Here is a 9544-nt window from a genome sequence, read left to right on the forward strand (position 1 = left end):
CGCGTGGGCCCGGGGTAGGTGGGTGTCGCCATGCGCCGTCTGCACAAGTTTGGCCTTCGGGGCGACCCGTCGGGGCCTGTCTCTGCTCCTGCCGCGTCCCGCGCGGGAAGGGGGCGTGGTAACGCGTTGCTAGGCGACGGCACCAGTCTCCCTAGCCATCACTTCCGGCGCGTGGGATTTACATCCGGGGCGGTGCGGCTGTTGCGTAGAGACGGCGCCATGGAGGCCGGGGCTGACCGGAAGGTAGGGCCGGGTCCAGCCTGGCCGGTACCGACAGTCGTGGGGTGCCGGGCGGGGCTGGTACCGTTCCGGGCTGGCCTCACCTCGCGTCTCTCCACAGAGGCAGCGGGAGGAGGCGGCGGAGACGTCCGATCTGTCCGGGGAGGAAGATGACGACTACGTACCCTACGTGCCTGTCAAGCAGCGCAAGCAGCAGATGGTAACGGAGTAACGGGGTCCGGTACTGCCGGGGGAGGGCTCTGGGCGTCCCTCCCGACGCGGGGCCTTTCATTCCACCTTCACCCACTTCCTTCCAGCTGCAGAAGCTGCTGCAGATGCGGCGGAAGGTGGTGTCAGAGGAGGAGCAACGGGACAGCGGGAGCGAGCAGCGGGGTGATGAGGATGACATCCCCTTGGGGCCCCAGTCCAACATCAGCCTCCTGGACCAGCACCAGCACCTCAAAGAGAAGGCAGAAGGTAGGGCAGTGCCTGGCAGTAGGGCCAGGCAGCTTTCAGGAGGGACTGAGACCTCCTTACTGTTTCCCTGACTCTCCCCCCAGCTCGGAAGGAGTCAGCCAAGGAGAAGCAGCTGAAGGAGGAAGAGAAGATCCTGGAGAGCGTGGCAGAGGGCCGAGGTGAGTGGTGGGAGCGCCGTGTCTCTCAGAGCTGTAGGGCAGCAGTAGGGGTATTACACACCTACAACACTCAGGGATGTTCGCTCCTGGGATGGGACAGGAGATCACAACAGGATCCTTCAGCCAGCATCCAGCCGCCTGGCTTAGCAGAGGCGATGCTGCGGCCAGCCCCTAGGCATGGCAGGCTGCGGTATTTGGTATATCTGTACCCAGAGAGGCTCTCAGGGGTGCTGCTTTTTCTCCTGTCTCTGGGCATGGTTTCCCAAACTGTTTGCTCGAGTACTGCTCTGCTGAGGTTAAGCGCATCTGGAGACGGAGAGCTTGCCCTGACCTCATTGGCTTTGTTCTTGCAGCTTTGATGTCAGTGAAGGAGATGGCGAAGGGCATCACCTACGATGATCCAATTAAAACCAGGTGTGTTTCACAGTACAGAGGTTGTCTTCCTGAAAACATTGCTTCCTTGCAGCCGAAGAGAGCTAGAAGCCATGCAGCCTCGCAGGAGGAGCACTGCTCTGCAGCCGCTGCCTTCTCTCTTGCTCCACTGCCTGCTTTCTTACAGCTGTGCATAAGATTGAAGGCTGTTGAGTCACCTTGAACCTTATTTTATATACAGTTAAGATTTTCTAGAGTACGTTTATGTTAAACTTGAAGAATTGAGGTGGGTGTTCAGATCTTGGAGGTGACTAAGCTAGAGAAAGAGACTGGGTGAGCCTACAGAGCCAGCAGTGCTCGAGGCAGTGTCAGAGACATGACAGAGATGTGTCCAAAAGATTTTGGCATCTTCCATCCCCCATCTGTAGACTTCTCAGGTGTTAGCTTGGGACTTCCTACCGAGGCTTTGGGGAAAGGTTTAATGCATGGAACTGGTGTGGATCTTTCCCATGCTTGCACCGTGAAGCCCCTCGGAGTTGCCTGTTTTCCCTGGTGGGATGTTGGAGCTCCCCTGCATCTTTGTGGGGGCTGCTGCCTCTGTAGCCCCAGCCTCATTCTGCACCACGACCTTTCTCTGTTGCGTTCGCAGCTGGAGAGCGCCCCGTTACATCCTGGGCATGTCGGAGGCACGGCACGATCGCGTGCGCAAGAAGTACCACATTCTGGTGGAGGGGGAAGGCATCCCGCCCCCCATCAAGAGCTTCAAGGAGATGAAGTTCCCAGCAGGTGGGCCGGGAGAGGAGCCTGGCAGGGTGGGGACAGCGGTGTTTTTTGGGAAACGCACATCAACGAGTGAAGCAGTTGATTCTTTAATGCTTAGTGTTAGCGGGGTCGCGGCTTAAATTCCCAGCGGTGGCTGTGTCACCTAGCTGCTGGCCCAAGGAGTGATTGTCACGGGTGGAAGAGCTGCTGCTGGTACATGAGGAGGAGGGAAAGAGGGAGAAGGCTTCAGGTCCTGAATGTGTGTCCCCCTTGTTCTCTGACAGCTATCCTGAGGGGCCTGAAGAAAAAAGGAATCCAGCAGCCAACACCCATACAGATCCAGGGCATCCCCACGATGTGAGTGCTCTGTCCCCATCCCAGAGCAGGGAGTGGTTGCTCCCTACAGCCCACCCAGTGTTGGGTGCCAGATGCTCTTCCCTGGTGGCAGATGCGCTCCGCCACCTGGCTTGGCCCTGGAGGTCTGAGCTGTTCTGTGATGTTCCTCCTCACCTTCGGCCCCATTTCTCTGCCAGCCTCTCAGGAAGGGACATGATCGGCATTGCATTCACTGGCTCTGGGAAGACCTTGGTGTTCACCCTTCCAGTGATCATGTTCTGCCTGGAGCAGGAGAAGAGGCTGCCGTTTTCCAAGCGAGAGGGACCCTACGGACTCATCATCTGTCCCTCGGTGAGGGTCGGGGCCACGGTGACATGTGGGAGGAAGCTTTGATTGATATTTGGTGGCAATCCCAGATCCTTCCTGCATGGAGGTATAGGAATGAGTGAGTTTTGTCTCTGCAGCGGGAGCTGGCCCGGCAGACCCACGGCATCATTGAATACTACTGTCGCCTGCTGCAGGAGGACGGCCTGCCCCCGCTGCGCTGTGCCCTCTGCATCGGGGGCATGTCTGTTAAGGAGCAGATGGAGACAATCAAACAGTAAGACCTGGGTGGGGGTTGTGGGGCTGGAGCTGTACTCTGTTTTCTGGCAGGGGACTAAGGGGTGACACCATGGCTGGATGGCTCCAGGAAAGTGTGGGGGCGAAGGTGACGTGCCAAGCAGGTGTTACCTTCCCTGTGTGTCACTGCGTGAGGCAGGAATCAGAGTGCCTGACTGTGGCCTTCTCTCGTCCCACAGTGGTGTACACATGATGGTGGCAACCCCTGGCCGCCTGATGGACCTGCTGCAGAAGAAGATGGTGAGCCTGGACATCTGCCGTTACTTGGCCTTAGATGAAGCTGACAGGATGATCGATATGGGCTTTGAGGGGGACATCCGTACCATCTTCTCCTACTTCAAGGTACTGAGCTGGTACGATACAGGCATCCTGAAGCTCAGTCCCTGCCTCCGCCTGGTTGGGTGAGTGCTAAATCCTTGCCCACGCTGTTTTCCCTGTGCAGGGCCAGCGGCAGACCCTCCTCTTCAGTGCCACAATGCCCAAGAAGATCCAGAACTTTGCCAAGAGTGCCCTAGTGAAGCCCATCACCATTAATGTTGGGCGAGCGGGTGCTGCCAGCCTGGACGTTGTGCAGGTGAGGTAGTTGGGTGCTCCCCAAAGCCTGTGTGGGAGGCCAGCCCTGTTCGTGAGGACACTTGGTGCATTCCTTGTTAGGGAGCTGGGGTTCGTGGCCCTCCTGCCCAATAAGATAAGGGATACCGAGCAATGGCAGTTTCTCTGCTGCCTGCCTGACCCATACCTGTGCTTGTTCCTAGGAGGTGGAGTATGTGAAAGAGGAGGCCAAGATGGTATACCTCCTCGAGTGCCTGCAGAAGACCCCGCCACCTGTGAGTAGCGCGTTCCGACTGCTCTGGCAGCATGGCTGGGGGCAGCGTGGGCGCACCACAGCCCCAGGGCATGGGGGGAGCTGTCACTGGGGCCATGACTGTGATGCTGCGGGGCTCTGCCATGTGTGGGTTAGGCGTGTGAGCGAGCCGTGCTCCATGTACAAGCAGGTCCTGGGCCCAGAGCTGTTGTGTGCTCTGCTCGGCAAGAGGGAGTGGGGGGTTGTGTTGGTGCCTGCCTGCAGAAGGGCGGCTTTTCCATGATGTCTGTGCTGCCACAGGTGCTGATCTTTGCAGAGAAGAAGGCAGATGTTGATGCGATCCATGAGTACCTGCTGCTCAAGGGTGTGGAAGCTGTGGCCATCCATGGAGGGAAAGGTCAGTGAGGGTGTCAGGGAGGTTTGGACCACGGTGTGGCCCTGCCTGCCCCTGCCAGGGTTGTAGGTGGCCACAGGAGGTCCCAGCATGCAGCAGTTTGTGGTGGTGTGCAGAAGGGCTGTGACAGTGTCAGGAGTGAACGCCACGTTGTATGTTGCAGTCATAAACACTGTGCGGTTCCCTATGGGACCTAGAGGTTCCTCTGCTCCTTTTATTTGGGGTTAGGCTGTGTAGGTCCCCTCACTGGAGGAGCCCCGTTGAGCAATGCTTGGCTCTGAGGCCATAGTGGTTGTCGCAAGAGGTAGGACTGCGAGCTCTGCCCTTGCTGATCTTCTCTGCTGGGCCTTTGCAGATCAGGAGGAACGGACAAAAGCCATCGAGGCCTTCCGGGATGGGAAGAAGGATGTCCTAGTTGCCACTGATGTTGCTTCTAAGGGCCTGGACTTCCCAGCCATCCAGCACGTCATCAACTACGATATGCCGGAGGAGATTGAGAACTATGGTGGGCACTGGGCCTCGTGGGTGCAGAGGCCAGCAGGGCTCTGCGCTTGTCTCTGCGGTGGCTGGGGGCAGGGATGGCCTGTCACATTGTGTTCACCCAGGCCTGACCCTGTCTCTTTCTCCACAGTTCACCGTATCGGGCGTACAGGCCGTTCGGGCAACACTGGCATTGCCACCACCTTCATCAACAAGGCCTGCGGTGAGAAACAGCGTGGGGCTGGGGGCTGCCTGCAGGGGTGCTGCGGCTGTAGGAGGCAGCTGGGCAATGGAGCTGCCTCTGCCTTGGCAAGGGGGATGATCTTAAGCAAGCAGGGACAGGTCATGGTGGCCTGTGGAGGGGAGATTGTGGTGTGGAGCAGCATCCCCCAGCCCTGCTCAGGCTGCGTCTGACCCGTGTCTCTGCCCCTAGATGAGTCGGTGCTGATGGACCTGAAGGCCCTCCTCCTGGAGGCGAAGCAGAAGGTGCCACCTGTGCTCCAGGTGCTGCACTGCGGGGATGAGACCATGCTGGATATCGGAGGTGAGAGACCCCAGATGGGCACAGGGACCTCCTGCAGGGCTGCTGAGAGACCTGGGCTGCGGACAGGACCCCCAGTTCCCGTCGCTCCAGGCTCCCCGGAGCGGTTCCTGCCTGCTGTGGGGCTGTTGTTGCCTGGCCGTGTGGGCAGCCTAGTGCTGTGGCAGCGGGGGGAGACACTAGCGTAGCCCCTCTGCTTCTGGGATGCTCTCCTGGCGTGGCACAGCTTGCCCTGACCTCGTCCCTTCTGTTGCAGGCGAGCGGGGCTGCGCCTTCTGCGGCGGCCTGGGCCATCGCATCACTGACTGCCCCAAGCTGGAGGCGATGCAGACCAAGCAAGTCAGCAACATCGGCCGCAAGGACTACCTGGCCCACAGCTCTATGGACTTCTAGCCTGGGGAGCGTGCTGCCCAGTGCTCCCCCTGCGTGGGCCTTGGTTCCCATTCAACCAGGGCAGCACCCCAACTGCCCTCGCCTTTCCCAAGCCCAGGGCCCTGTCCTGCACTGCTGTGGCCACTGGGGATGTTACCAGGTCAGCCTGCGAAGTTTCTGCCCTGGGAGAAAATGTGTGGAGCTGTGCTGCAACAGCCCATTTCATCAGCGGTGTGTTGGGCAAGCAGGTAGCGGTGCCCAAGGGGAGGAGGAAGCCCCAGGTGTGGTGGCTGGTCTGTGGCTGGCTGCCTGCCTTCCCTACTAGGCCCCTGTGGTGGCATGGCCAGGGTATTACATCACTCCCCTCTAAAGCCCCTCGATTCCTCCGGGACCATCCCCCTTACCTAGTTTTGTGCATCCTCAGCTGGTGGCTGTTCCTATTACCCCCAAACGTGCTCTGATGCAGCCGGGGCGAGGCAGAGCGTGCCGCACTCCATCGGGCGGTCCCCTAGGTGTTTCCGGTGCTCTGCCTGCATGTGTTCTGCCCCACTGCCCCTCTGCGAGGGGGAGGGCAGACGGATGGACACCTCCTGTGGCCCAGCCTCTGCCACTCATCCCACACACCACAAAGGGGAAGTTGCTAGAGAAGGAAGTCTGCCCCATGCAGTTGCTTCGGCTGCAGCAGTCACATTTTCTCCACTGCTGGCAGCCTGAGTCCCTGATCCTTGCACTGGCTGCCAGGGCGACGCTGGGCCCATGGAGAAACCGGTGAAGGATGGGATCCTCTATGTGCAGCACTGCAAATTTGGAAAGGTAAAGGGTGGATTTGGGGCTGGGTACAGGGTTTGCCCTGATCTATCTTGACACCAGGCTTGGGGCCAGGCTTTGGCAGCCTGGGAAGGGGGAACCGGAGCCAGACCCCTTGGAGCTGCCCTAGGAGGCCCTGGGCTCCACAGCCCCAAGAGCGGGGCTCTCCCTGTGGCCAAGGGGACTCATCCGTGCAGACACCTGCTCAGGCTCGCCCCTGTGCACAGGGTCCCTCTTCTCGCTTGGTCACCGCGCGATTCGCAATGAAACAATAAACGTGTGTTAATGAGGCGCAGCTCCAGCGTGTGTGTGGGAGCAGGGCACCGGGGCAGTGTGTGGGCTGTGGCTCTGTGCCCAGCCCTCCATCAGCCTGGTCCTGGGGTGCCAGTGCCATCCATGGGGTACCCCTCGTGGCTTGGCTGCTGCCTCAGGGTGGGAACTGAGTCCCACAGCACTCTGGGCAGCGTGACACGATGGGAATCCCCGCAGAGTCGAGCCAGCTCTAGGGAGCTGTGCGATGGGTGTTGGTGAAGCAGGTCCTGCTGGCCTTGCCTTAACGGCATCTCCTCTGCCATGGCGGCATGGCTGTGCCCCCACAGGGGGCTCGGTGGATGTGCTGGGCTATGATCACACTCTGACCTTCCTGCCAGTGAGAGCCGAGTGCTGGAGCCAAAGCAGGCAGGTCCTGCATCCATGGGGCTGATGCCTTGGGCGTAGGAGGCAGGCGGGCAGGCAGTGGTGGGTATTTTGGGTGCTTGGCTGCATCTGGTTTCTGCAGGGCGGAGGCTCTGCTGCACTTTTGACGTGTGTGGGGGCACGCGCCCCCTCTATCCCATGACGGGCTGGGAAGGTGCTGGTGCTGCAGAGCCTCCCCTGGGAGGAAGCGAGCTGCGAGCTGCAGGGCCTGGCTGTGCTTAGCAGATGCGAGGCTGTCAGCAGGAGCCTCAGCAGCTCAAAATGGCTTTAATTTGCATCAGGGTCTGTCCTGAGAACAGCTCGAGAGCTCAGCTGCAGTGACGGCAGGCCAGCACTTGCAGTGGGGAACAAAGAGCAGGACCTGATGCTCGACGAGCCAGGAGCGAGCATGACTCACCCAGCAAGCCATGCTGAGCTTGCTCAGGGCAAGGCCCCCCCTCGACCTAACTTTGGGACTGCTTTGCCCCACAGCCCTGGGGGTCTGTGCTGGCCCCAGCTCTCCAGGCCCTCCTGCAGCACCTGGCGGGGTGTTGGTAGGGTCCCTCTGTGCCCTTTCGTGCCCTGCACAGCTCTTCCCAAGCACTGCCGGCCCCACATGGAGGGCAGCACTGTGACGATGCAGCAAGCAGCTCCTTGCTGACCCTTTTTTTCCCTGCCTGTGCCCTTCCCACACCCCAGAGGTCCTGGAGGAAGATGCGAGCCCAGCTCTTCGCCGCCAGTCCCTCTGGCGTGGCCCGTATGGAGAAGTTTGATGTGCGGGATGACGGCACGGCACTAGAGAAGACCTCCCTACGGCGGTGTGCCCGACGGGTGATCCGCCTCTCAGACTGCGTTTCCGTGGGCCCTGCAGGCACAGAGAGTTGCCCTAAAGCCACCGCCGCCTTCTACCTCACCACCACAGAGAAGAGCTACGTGCTGGCGGCTGAGCAGCGGGATGAGTGGATCACTCAGCTCTGCCAGCTGGCCTTCCAGGTACCGCAGGGTCTGGCACAGCCGGAACCCCTCGCTCTGGTCCTGGCTCAGGTGAGCCAGGGGCTTTTGGAGTGAGTGGGCAGGCCCAGGGGCTCGTGCTCCCCCAGTCCGGGGGCCATGCTCACATCCCTCTGTTCCAGGGTGCAAAGCAGACAGCGCAGAGCAGTGCCAGGACTCAGCCCAGCCCCGCTGTCCCCATGGAGGAGAACTCCCTCTACTCCTCCTGGCAGGACCGTATGTGCAGGGGTGGCAGATGGGGCCGAGGTGGGCTCTGGCTCAGTGCTGCGGTGCTGACTCCTGCCTTGCTCTGCTTCTGTAGTGACTGAATTCCCGGTACTGGTGGTCCAGACGGACGCAGCCGCGCGCTGTGGCCTGCACGGGCACTATGTGCTCTCAGCCCTTCCCCAGAACCTGACGCTGAAGGACCCGCAGTCCCGCCAGCCCCTGCTCACCTGGCCCTATTCCTTCCTCCGCAAGTTTGGCCAGGATCAGGTGCGTGCCTCCCCCTGCCCCCCTGGGACTGCTGGCTGTTCAGGGTAGGTGCCAGCCCCTCACCCTTGCCATCTGGCCCTGCAGACCGTCTTCTCCTTTGAGGCCGGCCGCCGCAGTGAGTCTGGCGAGGGGACCTTCACCTTCAGCACCCCAAGGGCCTCAGAGCTCTGCCGGGCTGTGTCTGCCGCCATCGCCTGCCAGCAGCAGGGCAAGGATGCCCCGGACCCCCAACTCTCCGCACAAGGCCTTGAGCCCCAGCCCTGGAGCTCCGGGGCCAAGGAACCCCAGCCCAGCCCAACCCTGGGGGGGGCACAGCCTGCCTCCCACCCCCCCACCAGCCTTCTCCGCTTCCCCCCCCCGGAGCCAGAGGCCCCAGGCCCCATCGTCTACGCCTCCATTGCCCGGGGCCAGCAGTCCCTCTTTGGGCCAGGGCAGCTGGGTCTTGGTGAGCCCTGGGTCATAGGGAAGCCACCCCCTGAGCACCTCTACGAGAACATCTTCACTGCAGAGCCACGTCCAGCTGGGACCCAGGAGGAAGAAGAAGAGGAGGAAGGGCAGTGGGAGCTGGGGTGCCGGCAGGCCCCTGAGGGCCACAGCAGTGAGGCAGGCCCCCTCTATGACAACCGGGCTGCCCTAGCCCAGCTGCCGCGGGGCAGCCCCCAGCCCCCCGAGCAGCGCTGGGGCCATGGGGGACAGGAGACAGGGCCGGGGCGCCCTGGGCACAAGCCCCAGAGCAACCTCCGGGCCAAGCTGGTGCGGCTGCTCAGCAGGGAGACCCCCAGTCCGCGGGACTGGGCCTGATCCCGGGCTGGATGCGGTTCGGTGGTGCGGTGAATAAACAACCTGAGCTGGACTCGGTTCTACCGGTGCTGCGGGGGGCAGGCAGGGATCGGTCGCGGGGGGGGGGGGGGGGGGGGGGCGGGCGGGCGGGCGGGCGTGGGCCCCCGCCAGGGGGCGCCGTGGTACCCACCCCGGCACAGCAGGCGCACGTAGTGATTGGCTGAGCCGTCCGCCGGCTCCGCCCTCTCCCGATCCTATAT

General features: G+C 61.6%; 2 protein-coding genes across 3 annotated transcripts; both read left to right on the plus strand.

Moving 5' to 3' along the window:
* Nucleotides 1-103: 103 nt before the first annotated feature.
* On the plus strand, nucleotides 104-6633 carry DDX41 (DEAD-box helicase 41). Of its 2 annotated transcripts, none has more exons than XM_054842058.1 (17): nucleotides 104-243; nucleotides 341-439; nucleotides 537-696; nucleotides 780-854; nucleotides 1208-1268; nucleotides 1876-2012; nucleotides 2273-2345; nucleotides 2522-2675; nucleotides 2789-2925; nucleotides 3125-3287; nucleotides 3388-3519; nucleotides 3701-3772; nucleotides 4072-4147; nucleotides 4500-4649; nucleotides 4776-4847; nucleotides 5058-5168; nucleotides 5422-6633. In XM_054842058.1, exons 1-17 carry the CDS (start codon nucleotides 220-222, stop codon nucleotides 5556-5558), a joined length of 1833 nt encoding a protein of 610 aa, XP_054698033.1. In that variant the 5' UTR covers nucleotides 104-219; the 3' UTR covers nucleotides 5559-6633. The 2 variants fall into 2 exon arrangements, with proteins under 2 accessions (XP_054698033.1, XP_054698032.1); XM_054842057.1 differs by having other exon boundaries at nucleotides 108-243; nucleotides 4051-4147.
* DOK3 (docking protein 3) lies at nucleotides 6216-9351 on the plus strand. Its single transcript, XM_054842059.1, has 5 exons — nucleotides 6216-6350; nucleotides 7719-8012; nucleotides 8153-8246; nucleotides 8332-8504; nucleotides 8589-9351. The coding sequence occupies exons 1-5, from the start codon at nucleotides 6294-6296 to the stop codon at nucleotides 9303-9305; spliced, it is 1335 nt and encodes a 444-aa protein (XP_054698034.1). The 5' UTR covers nucleotides 6216-6293; the 3' UTR covers nucleotides 9306-9351.
* The last annotated feature ends 193 nt before the right edge of the window (nucleotides 9352-9544 follow it).

This window comes from Grus americana, chromosome 14 (genome assembly GCF_028858705.1).
Source record: "Grus americana isolate bGruAme1 chromosome 14, bGruAme1.mat, whole genome shotgun sequence".
NCBI classification, from domain to species: Eukaryota; Metazoa; Chordata; class Aves; order Gruiformes; family Gruidae; genus Grus; species Grus americana.